A 13,365-nucleotide genomic window follows, 5' to 3' on the forward strand; every position below is an offset into this window, starting at 1 on the left:
GTGACAGTTTTCTTTCTTTTCTTCTTGCAAAGATTAATAACATAAGAATGAATTTTTCTCATTCAGCACCTGTTAATGCTATCTACCGCCTGTCTACCGAGGACAGTGACGTCATCAGCGAGAGACCGGTGACCAGCATCGCGGAGCATGACGTCCGAGCAGCACTGAGGAGAGTGAACACAAGGAAAGCGGCGGGGCCAGACGGCATCACCGGCCGTCTGCTGCGCTGCTGTGCTGACCAGCTAGCAGGTGTGTTCACTTACATCTTCAACGAGTCCCTGGCGAAGTCTGTGGTCCCCACATGCTTCAAAAGATCCATCATCATCCCTGTGCCCAAGAACAGCAAACCCTCATCCCTGAACGATTACCGGCCAGTTGCACTGACCTCGGTAGTAATGAAGGTGTTTGAGAGGCTGCTGAAGAACATCATCTCCTCCTCCATCCCAGACACCACAGATCCGCTGCAGTTCGCCTACAGATCCAACAGATCCACAGAGGATGCCATCGCCCACGTCCTACACACCACTCTCAGCCACGTGGACAAGAAACAGGGTAACTATGTGCGAATGCTGTTTGTTGATTACAGTTCAGCGTTTAACACAATAGTGCCCTGCAGACTGTTCACAAAGCTGAGGGATCTGGGACTTAACAGCCGTCTGTGTGCATGGGTGTTGGACTTCCTCACTGGCAGAACTCAGGTGGTGAGGGTGGGCAGGTGCTTCTCCAACAGCATCACCATCAACACAGGAGCACCTCAGGGATGTGTCCTCTCGCCACTGCTCTACTCCCTCTACACTTCAGACTGTGTGGCCACCCACGGCTCCAACACCATTGTGAAGTTTGCTGACGACACAGTGGTGTTGGGTGCCATCTCCAACAACGATGAGGCGGCCTACATGGATGAAGTGAAGAATCTGGCATCGTGGTGCCAGGACAACCACCTCCAGCTGAACGTCAGCAAGACCAAGGAGCTGGTGGTGGACTTCAGAAGGAGTCAGCACAGAGACTACAAGCCCATCATCATCAATGGAGCTCCAGTGGAGAGGGTGCAGTCCTTCAAGTATCTTGGTGTCCACATCTCCTCAGACCTGACATGGGCTGCCCACATTCAGGTCCAGACCAAAAAGGCTAGGCAGCGCCTGTATCACCTACGACAACTGAGGAAGTTCAGGGTCTCTCCAAAGATCCTCAGGATTTTCTATACAGGCGCTGTGGAGAGCATCCTCACACAGAACATGACATCGTGGTTTGGGAACAGCTGTGTGAAGGACCAAAAAGCTCTCCAGAGAGTGATCCGTACAGCAGAACGCTGCTGCAGGATTGCTCTCCCCCCGCTTCAGGACACCTACACCAGGAGATGCCGGACTAGAGCAGATACTGAAGGACCCGTCCCATCCTGGCAACAAACTGTTCCAACTTCTGCAATCTGGTAGAAGGTTCCGCATCTTCCGGGCAAGGACAGAGAGACTCAAGAGGAGCTTCTATCCCCAAGCCATCCGTGCCCTAAACACACACACCCGCCCTCTCACATCATCTATAATTGACTGAGACAGGACTCTTCCAGACACTAAACCAAGGCACAATGTACATTTCAATTCCTTTAATTTTAAATATGTTTATATTGTCTATCCTGTAAAATAGTCAGATATCTATTCATATTAATGTACAGAATTCACCTGCTTGCTGCTGCTACTACTGCACATTCACCCAGTGTATATACTATATGTATATATATATATATATATATATATATAATGTTCTTCCTCTACACCCCCCCCCCCCCCCCCCAATTTCTTTGCACATGTCGAGGAGCGTGTCAGGTTACATTTCACTGTGTGTTATACTTATAACTATGCATGTGACAAATAATAAAGGACCTTGAAGACCTTGAACCTTATGTCTATCTCCACCTCATCACGCCCTGTCATTTAGGATACTTTCTCTCCTGTTTCACTACCTGAGCTGGTAAAACTAGTGAATTCAGCGAAAGCATCCTCTTGTCCACTTGACATTTTACCTGCATCATTATTCAAAAATGTCTTCCTGTCATGGAGCCGGGCCATGTGGGCCCGGTATTCTCAGTTTTTGTATGTTTTGTATTTCATCCCCTAGTCATGCCTTGGTTCCTAGGTTCTTCTGTTAAGATGTTCCTTATTTGGTTACCTCCTGTGTGCCCCTGTGTAACTGTGAGCCCTCGTGTTTTATTCCATGTCTTCCTCAGCCCGTTATGTCTGTGTTTTCCCCGTGCTCTCTCTCCTCCTGTTTGACTCTGCCTGTCTCCCGTCAGTGTTATGTTCACCCCGCCCTGTCTCGTTATGGTTATCTGTGTCAGCTGTGTTCCCCGTGTGTTCCCCGTGTGTTCCCACTTTCCTCGTTAACCCTCTGTGTATTTCTGTCTGCGTCTCCCTCTGTTCGGCGTCGCGTTCTCCCTCATGTTGTGTGGATCTTCCTGTGTCTACCTGCGAGTGTTAGTTTACTTTTCCCCAGTTTAGTTTTGTATTTCCTGTGTTCTGCCGTACCAGCATTAAAGCTGTGTTTCTCGAGTTCATCCCCGTGTCTGTGAGTTTTGCATTTGGGTCCTCCTCCTGCTTGCCACACAGCGATCCATGACACTTCCTGGTTATTGGTCCATCTGTGCTCACTCTAATCAAGTCTTCACTGGCGTCTAGTATAGTTCCGGTTTATTTTAAAAATGCTGCTATTCTCCCACTTTTTGAAAAAACTCAGCTAGACCCCTCTCTTTGGAGGAGCTACAGACCTATCTCTAAATTACCGTTAATTGCTAAGCTTTCAGAAAAGGTTGTGGCTAAGCATCTTATAGCAGCTCTGGACAAACATAACATTTGCGATAAGTTTCAGTCTGGCTTTTGTAGAGCTCACTCCATGGAAACAGCCCTTTTTCAAATTCAAATTCAAATTTTATTTGTCACGTATACAGTCATACACAGTACGATATGCAGTGAAATGCTTACACAACTGCTCGTGACCTAAAGAAAAAAAGGCTATGAACAAGATAAGAAATAAATATGAAAATTAAAAAGGGTAAATTTAACTAGGAAGGAATAAAATAAAATAAAATATAAAAGTTAAAGTTAAAAATGAAATAACTGTACAACACAAATTTGAATGAAGGGTAAATTTAACTGGGAAAGAATAAGATAAAATATATAAATTAAAGTTGAAAATAAAATAACTGTACAACAAAATACACAATCTCGCCCTGAACTGGAGATACATGCATTTATTTCCTCACGCTTGGACTATTGTAACTCTTTGTTTATGTGTCTAAGCAAAGGTTCTCTGGATCGTCTGCAGGTTGTGCAAAACGCTGCAGCGAGGCTGTTGACAAAATCCTCCAAGTATTCTCATGTGACACCGTTGCTATTTCAGCTACACTGGCTTCCTGTGGAATTTAGAGTACATTTTAAGATCCTGGTCTTGACATTTAGAGCCTTGCATGGACTGGCACCAGCCTACATCTCCGATCTGCTACAGCCCGATGTCCCCAGCAGGTCCCGGAGGTCATCTGATCAGGGCTTACTTGCTATAAAACAGACTAAGATGAGAACTAAGGGTGACAGAGCTTTTGCCTCTGTGGCCCCGAGACTGTGGACTCTCTCCCTCATACATTAAGAACTGTGGACTCAATAGTTGTTTTTAAAAAACAACTCAAAACTCACCTTTTTAAAACTGTTTTTGGTTAAATTTCTGCCTGTTTCATATTGTCTGTTTTACCTTTTATAATTTATTATCTTATGTGCAGCACTTTGTGATTCTGTGTAGAAAGGTGCTATATAAATAAAATGTTATTTCTTATTATTTATTTATGAGCACAAGGAGAGATCTGGGCCCTTGTGGACGAGACCTCAATAAAAAAGTGTAAAAAAATTTCACAGCCTTCGGGCGAGGGCTCGATACAGTCAGTATGTGGTGCACTAAGAACAGAGTTAATAGTTTTAAATAAAAAGTGTTTTCTTTTGGCATCTTTTACAGTTTTTTTTTATATTGATGCCAACAGTTCTTTGGCATCTGGAACATCACTTGTAGTTTGTCCTTTTTCCACTCAGCTCGACAGCAGTCGCGTCTGACAGCTCGGATTTAGTTTTAGGTAGTCTGGTTTTTAAATGAGCCACAGTGACCAAAGCAGTCCGACAGGTGGAATAAAACCATGAGCTCAGTTCCTCAGTCTGGCTGCATAAAAAATCCGGGATCTTACAGACCTGGTTAAAAACTGATCTGTAAGATCCCAGAACGAATGAACGAACAGATTAACAGACTGCCCTGTAGTATGGCCCAAAGGCTGAACATACGGACAAACAAACGAAACAAAGAAAAAAAAGACTCACAGTTGATGATGACGATCTTCACCATGGTACTGAGGAAGAAGTGGAAGGGCTCTAGAGGAACTTTCACAAGGACAGCGGTGATGATGAAAACAAGCATGATGACAAAGAGACTGCCCATGACACGCAGACGCTGCGAGATTCTGACAGGAGAAGGAAAAGAGGAAGCTCAAGGACAGGCTTGGAGCTCAAGGTGAGCAGATGCTCTTTAAAGGGATATTGTGCGGTTTTGGCTCAGGCGATAGAGCGGGTCATTTACCAGTCGAATGACCCGATTAGTTATTTGGACCCTGGCTGCTGCAGTCTGCATGCTGAAGTGGCCATAACCCTGATGCATCCATCAGTGTGTGTGTGTGAATTTTAGAAGAGACAATAAAGTATAGAAAATACTGTTTACAGCTCGTATGAATGTGTGTGTAATTGAGTGACTGAGGTTTGTAGTAAAAATATAAGTACTAACACATTCACTAATACATTCGCTGATGTCAGCAGTGTGGCGCTTTACTCACAGTGAGAGCAGGAAGGAGTTGAGACACGTGCAGATGAGCAGTGGTAACATTGCACAGAGCGTCATGACGTTGTTGAATATGGCCTCGAGGACAGTGCGATCATCACTGGATACCTCTGTCTGATTGGCTGAAGAAATTACCACTGAGGTGTCCTTCAGACGGCTGGTGAAGTACTGACAGACAGGCAGACAGAGCATAAAGCTGCAGTGACACTAACTCCACAAATACCTTTAATGACTCAGTTTACCTGCAGCTGGTCATGAAATACCTGCAAAACACCTCTGATAAACACAGTTACTCACTTCATCACAGCTGTTGTTTGTCTACAAACAAACTACTGTTTCAAATATAATGCAATATCTTTCAAAATAAAAATTTATTTTGAGGACAAAATAGTATGTAAGTGAAAACAGGAAGCAATGTCACACCTTGGTAGCAGTCATGAAAAAGTTCCACGGCAGCAACGTTCCCAAACCAAGCATGAAGAAAATCAGCCATACTCCAAAATACCTGCAGAGATTTTTAAAATAAAATGTTATTCTGATGCTTTCACTGTGAAAGAGTCGCAGAATAATGAGAAGTGGTAAAGGATTAAAACCAGGTATAAATATTTAACTAAACTCATCAGATCTGTTTCTGTAAGGTTTTCTGCAGGTGGATCAGCTAAGTGTCAGCTAATACTCAGGTGTGTCTGTTTTAACCCTTATCTTACATCATTTATTTACAGTCTCTGTACAATGGTAGCGCAAAGGGCCTAGCATTGGATTTGGTTGTAGCTCAGGAGGTAGAGCAGGTCATCTACTAATTATAAGGTTGTTGGTTGCTAGCTGCTCCAGTCTGCAGTCTGTATGTGTCTTGGCCAAGACACTGATACACTCATTGGCATGTGCATGTTAGACAGAAAGCATGTAGGTCTAGAAAGAGGTGCTTGTATGAATGAGGTATGTTGTATAAAGTGCTTGAGTAAAACCGGTCCATTCACAAACAGCTGCTGTCTGAACAGACAGAAAAATCAGTCCTGCCTTCGTTGTGCTTGTCACGTTTCAAATCTCAAATCTTTTGGGCTACAGAGCGAAAATTCAAATGCTTCCTGAAACTTAGTTTGCTGCACTGTGATGGGTTTATAGTAAAGAACAGTGTGTGACTGCTGCACAGTGGCTTTGGGTTCATGGTCACAGTTAGCTTACATCAAGTGGAGCAGAGACTCGTTCACTGAACTCCACCTTCATACCAACACCTGAGAGGAACGCCCTCCAAAGAGTAACCTTTGTTTTCTTACTCAGCTAAATACATATTCACTCTTACTTCAGTAAAGAATCAGAGTATCAGAGTAAAGTTGAATCAGTACTTCAGCTATTACTTGGAGTATTTTTCAACAGTAGTATGTGTATGTCTTAAGTAAGGGATGTCTGTTCTTTTGCCACCTCTGGTGGGAGCTTTTGGAGTCTGGCATAGAATAGAATAGAATAGCCTTCATTGTCATTGTACAGAGTACAACGAAATTGGAGTGCAAGTTTCAATAATAAATATAAATGTAAAATATAAAAAGTACAAAAAAACAATCGTAAGTACTCAAACAATAGAATGAACAATATATACAGGATAGCAGCATTAATATAATGACAGTATGGTATAGCTAAGCAGGTTCAATTGTTTTTGTGCTTATTTACTACGGTGATATCTCTGGGAAAGAAGCTATCCCTGAATCTGTTTGTCCTGGTTTTATGTGACCTGTACCGTCGGCCTGACGGTAATAGTTCAAACAGTTGGTTGCTGGGGTGAGAGTGGTCCTTGATGATATTGCCAGCTCTGCTGAGGTACCGAGAGTTTGCAGTGACCTCCAGGCTGGGCAGAGAGCAGCCAGTGATCTTCTGGGCTGTGTTGATGACCCTCTGCAGTACTTTCCTGTCTGCAGCTGAGCACCCTGCATACCATGTTGTTATGCCGTACGTTAGGATGCTCTCTATGGTGGCTCTGTAAAATGTCACCAGCAGCCTCTCCTCCAGGTTGTTCCTCCTGAGCACTCTCAGAAAGTGGAGACGCTGCTGGGCCTTTTTAACCACCGCTGTAGTATTTGCATCCTTGTGGAGACCCGGTGCTGAGTGTGATGGTGCTGGACCGGTGGGGGCCGAGTCTGACAGACTGTGGTCTATTTGTCAGGAAGTCCTTGATCCAGAGGCAGATGGGGGTAGAGAGTCCCAGGTGAGACAGTTTTTGGACCAGGATCTCCGGGATGATATGATTGAATGCTGAGCTGAAGTCCAGAAAGAGCATTCTCACATAGCTTCCTCGGTGCTCCAGGTGACTCAGCGCAGTGTGGAGCGCTATGGTGATAGCGTCCTCGGTGGATCGATTTGTCCTGTAGGCAAATTGGTGGGGGTCCAGAGTGGGAGGCAGACCGGCCCTGATGTGCTGACAGACCAGTCTCTCAAAGCACTTCATCACTACAGGCGTAAGTGCAACAGGCCTGTAGTCATGTGGGCTGACCACAGCTGTCTTCTTGGCGATGGGGATGATGGTGGAGGTTTTGAGGCAGGGCAGGACGGTGTTTGATGACAAGGAAAGGTTGAAGATTTTAGTGAAGACTCCGGTCAGTTCGTCAGCACATGCTCTGAGAACCTTTCCATGTATTCCATCAGGACCTGCCGCCTTCCTGGGATTCACTGACCTTAGAACACAAGAGAGCTAAGAGCCGCTGCACCCGTGCGCGCCGCCATCTTGAAGATTCATTGCCAGTATGCCAGTATGAGCGATTTTGCCCATTTTAGTCTATCTTGTCTGTCCTTGTCTTTAGGGGATGCTGGCCTTGACCGAGTTTCTTTGGCCTTTCCTGGTGTTTTCTGCTAGCACAACCACTCCCTGCAGGAAGGTACTCTTTGAAGTTGCCAAAGCTTCGATGGGTGCCCTTTCTGTTTTCTGTACAGCTGACAGTGAGGATATCCTAACACGTGAGGACCTTTTCACGTGTTAGGATATCTGCTAAATCCTCACCCATGCTGGTGAACCCCTCCCACTCTCTGCATGATGCAGTGTCAGGATGCTCCTTGATCCCAGCTGCCATCTTTACAATGCAGTCTTTTATAGTAATACATTCACACATGTTCCAAACATCCGTCTGTGTGCAACATCCATATTCATATACACTGCTAAATATGTTACTTGTGTGCGCGCGTGTGTGTAGGGTGTGTTATTGATAATCAGTTTATCTCTGTGCTGCAGTCACTGCTTATCGTCACCCTGCAGCCACTTTTCACTCAGTTCACAAACGTCAACAAACCACTTGAAACTTTATGAAAATGTTTAAAGATCAGAAACTAAAAACTAACCCGAACTGACCTGAACTAACAGCAGCTTTATCACATTAAAATCCGTCCCTGTTGATTTATTTGATTACAAGTTTTGGTTTTCTGATACAACAAAACTTTAACATCTGATCATCTGTCACATTTGTTATATTGATTATATATAATAACTCGTCATCAGCAGTGATGTCTACTTCTAAGAACTTCTGAACATAGTCACTGCTGATTGTTTTGTCTTTTTTATGCATGAATGTGAAAATATTCTCACTTCTTTGTTTTACTCACTTGTCTTTCGGTGAGTTGGCAGCCATTTTTCTCTTAGGAATCAGTCAAGTGAACAAATAAACTCATCAGCTGATGGAGCGATGACTTGAAGGTCTAAGGTGCACCCCGTCGGACGGTCTGGAGGAGGAGCAGGAGGTGGAGCTGTGTGTGACACAGATAAGAGTTCCAGAGTTAGGGTTAAAGAGTATCTGTTAGCTTTACTAAATAGTTTGTTTGAAACATCCCTTTAAATTCCTGAAGCTGTGATGTTGCTGACCCAGAGCCTTTCAAAAGAAAAGAAATTAATCCAAGACTTTCAAACACAGTTTGGTACAAACTGAGAGAATCATCGTGATGCAAAGCAGCAAACTGAATACTGATTGGTTGAAACACTATCAGGAGTCTGAAAACAGATGCACTGTGAACATGTCTTGCTCACGTTCGTGTTATTTCTCACAGCTCGTTTGGTGTCTTTGAATATGTTGAGTCATTAGGGCATTGTTGTTCCTGCTTTGGTTTCGTTGCCTTGTGTTTCGGTGTTTTACTCTTTATTGTTTCTTTATTTGACCTTTGGTGGTATTTCTGTCATCTTCTATGTGTGTATTATCTTTCGGTCACTTCCTTTTTTACTTTGAAAGTTAGTCTTTTTTGTGTCCTGTGTTAGTTTTGCTCCCATCTTTTATCGCTCTGATTCTTCTCACCTATTCTCAAACCACCTTCTGTGTCTTACAGCTTTGGTTGGATTTGTGTATTTTTTTTGGTGTAATATCCAGCCCTTGCTGATTGTGACCTACACTCGTTTTCACACCTTGGCTCGTGTGATTAGGTAGAGGATCAATAGGGGGTCCACGACCCTCTTATGGGGACACTCCCATAACACTTAAATACCTGGGACTCTCCACCAGTTGCTCTTAGAACTGAAGAAGCTTCTCGGATGTGAAACGTCTTCAAGGAAATGTAAAGATAAGATAAGATAAGATAAGATAACCTTTATTAGTCCCACACGTGGGAAATTTGTTTTGTCACAGCAGGAAGTGGACAGTGCAAAAGTTATGAGGCAAAAATTAGAATACAATAAGAATAAATACAGTACACAACTGTACAGAATAGAATAAAATAAAATACTATATACAGTAGAATAAAATAAAATAAATATACAATAAGATAAAAATAGAATACAAATACAAATACTATATACAACTGAGTAAAAATACAACGATGACAGAAAGGATTATTGCACTTAGTATTATTGCATATGTATGGATGTGTGTGCTTGATCAGTTAAAGTCTTTATTATGGAGTCTGACAGCAGTGGGGAGGAAAGACCTGCGAAATCTCTCCGTCCCACACCGTGGGTGCCGCAGTCTCCCACTGAAGGAGCTGCTCAGTGCTGTCACAGTCTGCTGCATGGGGTGGGAGATGTTGTCCATCAGGGATGACAGCTTAGCCGCCGTTCTCCTGTCACTCACCACCTCCACTGGGTCCAGAGGGCATCCTAGAACAGAGCTGGCCCTTCGGATCACCCTGTTCAGTCTCTTCCTGTCCCCAGCAGAGATGCTGCCGCCCCAGCAGACCACGCCATAAAAGATAGCAGTCTGGATGCTTTTCTTTCCGAGCTCCTTAGACTACGACGTACGATGTTGTGGATGAGTTTGGTTCTTGGTGTGATCAGTTATTCTTAAAGATCAACACCTTTGAAACTAAGGACATGGTTATTGACTTCAGGAAGCCATCCCCCATCCTGCACTGAGACTGCTGCCATTGAACTGGTGGATAGTTGTAAGAATTTGGGGGTTGTCCTTGATAAGGCTCTGTTCTTTGAGTCACATTTTGATTCCACAGTGAAAAAAAGTCCAACAAAGCTGTACTTTTTAAGGAGTGTTGAACATTTCATGTGAAATGATGACCCTTTTTTATAAAGTTTTGTTGAATCAGTTTTAATGTTTTGTATCATTGCTTGTAGGGCTGTTTGATATAACGATATATATCGGATGACGATATAAAAACGTCTATCGTTTCATTTTACGCTATCGTTTGTTTTGTGGTGTCGCAAAATAGACTGTTTACAACAATATTTTTTCATGTTCTGATGTCACTATAGTTATTATTCATTTCTTAAAGTTCTCTTTCTCTTATATTTAATATAACCACCACGGACGGACAAGCGCCTGTTTTTATGCGTTGTTGTTAGCAACAATGATGATAAGACCATCGCGTGTCCGCTTGTTTATGTTCCACATAAACCTTTCACAATAAAGCTCAAGATCCCATTGAGACTTTTCTAAATAAACTGAATGAGAAGCAAAAAAAGAGCCGTCAGGTGCTAAAAAATAAACCGTAGACTCAAACGTTAGAACAGGCTTTTCCCCGCAGCACGCCGTGTAATAAATACTCAGAAAGAAAACGGCGCCGTTACAACTTATGTCTAAAAATGCATCGTTTCATGCATCGGTTAAAACACTCGACTCCAGCTACACGACGCCCAGCTGGAAACACTTCACGCAAGTTGAGCTGCCCGAGATTCACAGACTTTACAGAAAAAGTTACATTTGTGTGATTTATATCGTTATCGGGACGATAGACGTCTTATATCGGGATATGAGATTTTGGTCATATCGCACAGCCCTAATTGCTTGGTTACGGTAATTTGTCTTTAACCAATGAGACCAGACTTGCTAACCTGGTTAAAGTTGCTGGTCAGATTTCATGGAGGTCTCAGGTCCAGCTGATGGACTTTTATAACAGGTAGGTGCTGAGGAGGTCATGTTATGTTATTCTAAGGAGCTTGGAAAGAAAAGTGTCTGAGCTTCTTTAGCTTGAAGCTTGAAGACGTGGACATAGATGCTTCTTTCACTCCTCTCCACTATGTGAACATTGGCGTCCTCTCTGTGCGGTCACTGTCCACTTTTTTTTCTTCCTGATCCTGATAGTTAGGGCTGGATCAGGTGACCCTGAATCCTCCCTTGCTTATGCTACAATAAGTGTAGGCTGCTGGGGGATTCCCATGATGTATTGGCTGTTTCCTCTTCATTCACTATGTGTTAATAGACCTCTCTGCATTCAATAGTTAGTTATTATTAATCTTAGAAATATGGTATCTAAGCAGATTCTTACTCTGGATGGCATTACCTTGGCCTCCAGTAATGCTGTGAGGAACCTTGGAGTCATTTTTGACCAGGACATGTCCTTCAACGCACATATTAAACAAATATGTAAGACTGCGTTCTTCCATTTGTGCAACATCTCTAAAGTTAGAAATATCCTGTCTCAGAGTGACGCTGAAAAACTAGTTCATGCATTTATTACTTCCAGGCTGGACGACTGTAATTCATTATTATCAGGAAGTCCTAAAAACTCCCTGAAAAGCCTTCAGTTAATCCAAAATGCTGCAGCAAGAGTCCTGACAGGGACTAGAAAGAGAGAGCTGTCTCGGTCGTTGTGTCCTTGGGCAAGACACTTCACCCGTTGCCTGCTGGTGGTGGTCAGAGGGCCCGGTGGCGCCAGTGTCTTGCCTCTGTCAGTGCGCCCCAGGGTGGCTACAATGTAGCTTGCCATCACCAGTGTGTTAATGTGTGTGCATGGGTGGATGACTGGATAAGTAAAGCGCTATACAAATACAGGCCATTCTCCTGTTTTGGCTTCTCTTCATTGGCTCCCTGTTCAGAAATCCAGATTTCAAAATCCTGCTCCTCACATACAAGGTCTTAAATAATCAGGCCCCATCTTATCTTAATGACCTTGTAGTACCATATCACCCTATTAGAGCACTTCGCTCTCGCTCTGCAGGCCTACTTGTTGTTCCTAGAGTATTTAAAAGTAGAATGGGAGGCAGAGCCTTCAGTTTTCAGGCCCCTCTTCTGTGGAACCAGCTTCCAGTTTGGATTCAGGAGACAGACACTATCTCTACTGTCAAGATTCAAACTTTCCTTTTTGCTAAAGCATATAGTTAGGGCTGGACCAGGGGACCCTGAATCCTCCCTTAGTTATGCTGCAGTAGGTGTAGGCTGCTGGGAGATGTAATCGATTACAACCTGACTCGCTGCAGCTGCTTTTTAAGTCACTTTAAATTCATTTAGAGCGTTAAAGTCATCTCAGCCTCAACCTCACTCTGAGCTGATAATCAGTCACTGATGGAATTACTGTCAGTTCAATTCAACTCAGCCCACCGAACAGGCTAAATTCACAGAGCATGCTACCATGGTAACCATCCCAGAGTTGACGTCAACTCTGTTTGCAGAGGATAAAAAGATCACTTTTATCTCAGGATTCACAAAGTCAGAGTTTTAGCTGAACTTGTCAGTAAAAACATGGTGACGCCAAAACAAAAATATCAGTAGAAACATGAGGCAGAATAATAAGGAAATCCCAACAGAGATCCAGGACGTTGGTGCTTTAAACAGCAGAAAAGAAGACAAACTCAGATATAAATGCAGGCTGTGCTGCATCACAGGTTTTCTGCTCCTTCCATAAAAGTGAGATTTCTCCCGCTGTGGACTGGAGCCCTGCCAGCTACACCTCACTACTGGAAGACCAAAGGTTCAGGCTTTTCCTTTAATTTGGCACCAGCCAGTACATTAATGAAAAAAGATGAAGTTCAGAAAAATCAGCAGAAAGTCTAAATGACGCATTTCTCTGACAGGAAACAAACCAGCTGAAGGGCTTTACCTCGAGTGTAGCCAGATATTCTTTCACTGATTCCTGGATGTATTGATAACGTTCAGCCGCTTTTTCTTCCTGCTGTGTGAACCAGTAAAACCAACCTTTTATCTCACTTTGCTCGGTTTTGGTCTGTTTTTCTCATCTGTAGCTTTGGTCGCCAGTCTGTTGTGAAATCTTTCTTCCTCTTTTTTGTCACGTTTTTTCAAATCCTCTTTTCTATCTCTTCTCCTTTGTTCATTTGTCTCTCCTTTTTCTGCACCTTCAGCAGAATCACTTCTTCAGAGCCCA

At 43.4% G+C, this 13,365-nt stretch overlaps 1 protein-coding gene across 2 annotated transcripts in view; it reads right to left on the minus strand.

The window, feature by feature from the left end:
• The window catches only part of LOC146708669 (equilibrative nucleoside transporter 1-like), a 38,866-nt gene extending 25,501 nt beyond the window's left edge, over positions 1-13,365 (minus strand). The window contains exons 1-5 of one of the 2 annotated variants that reach the window (XM_085460680.1): positions 13,179-13,365; positions 8,440-8,580; positions 5,281-5,362; positions 4,853-5,025; positions 4,347-4,486 (exon numbers count right to left, since the gene is read on the minus strand). In XM_085460680.1, the coding sequence (XP_085316806.1) occupies positions 4,347-4,486; positions 4,853-5,025; positions 5,281-5,362; positions 8,440-8,465 (421 nt within the window). In that variant the 5' untranslated portion in view covers positions 8,466-8,580; positions 13,179-13,365. Of the gene's footprint in view, positions 1-4,346; positions 4,487-4,852; positions 5,026-5,280; positions 5,363-8,439; positions 8,581-13,083 lie in introns of both variants that reach the window. The other variant, XM_085460679.1, reaches the window with a different exon arrangement.

The sequence above is a fragment of the Copadichromis virginalis genome, linkage group LG6 (assembly GCF_057382275.1).
Source record: "Copadichromis virginalis isolate Kocher_CV1m ecotype Utaka linkage group LG6, C_Virginalis_male_GT1.1, whole genome shotgun sequence".
Lineage (NCBI taxonomy): Eukaryota > Metazoa > Chordata > Actinopteri > Cichliformes > Cichlidae > Copadichromis > Copadichromis virginalis.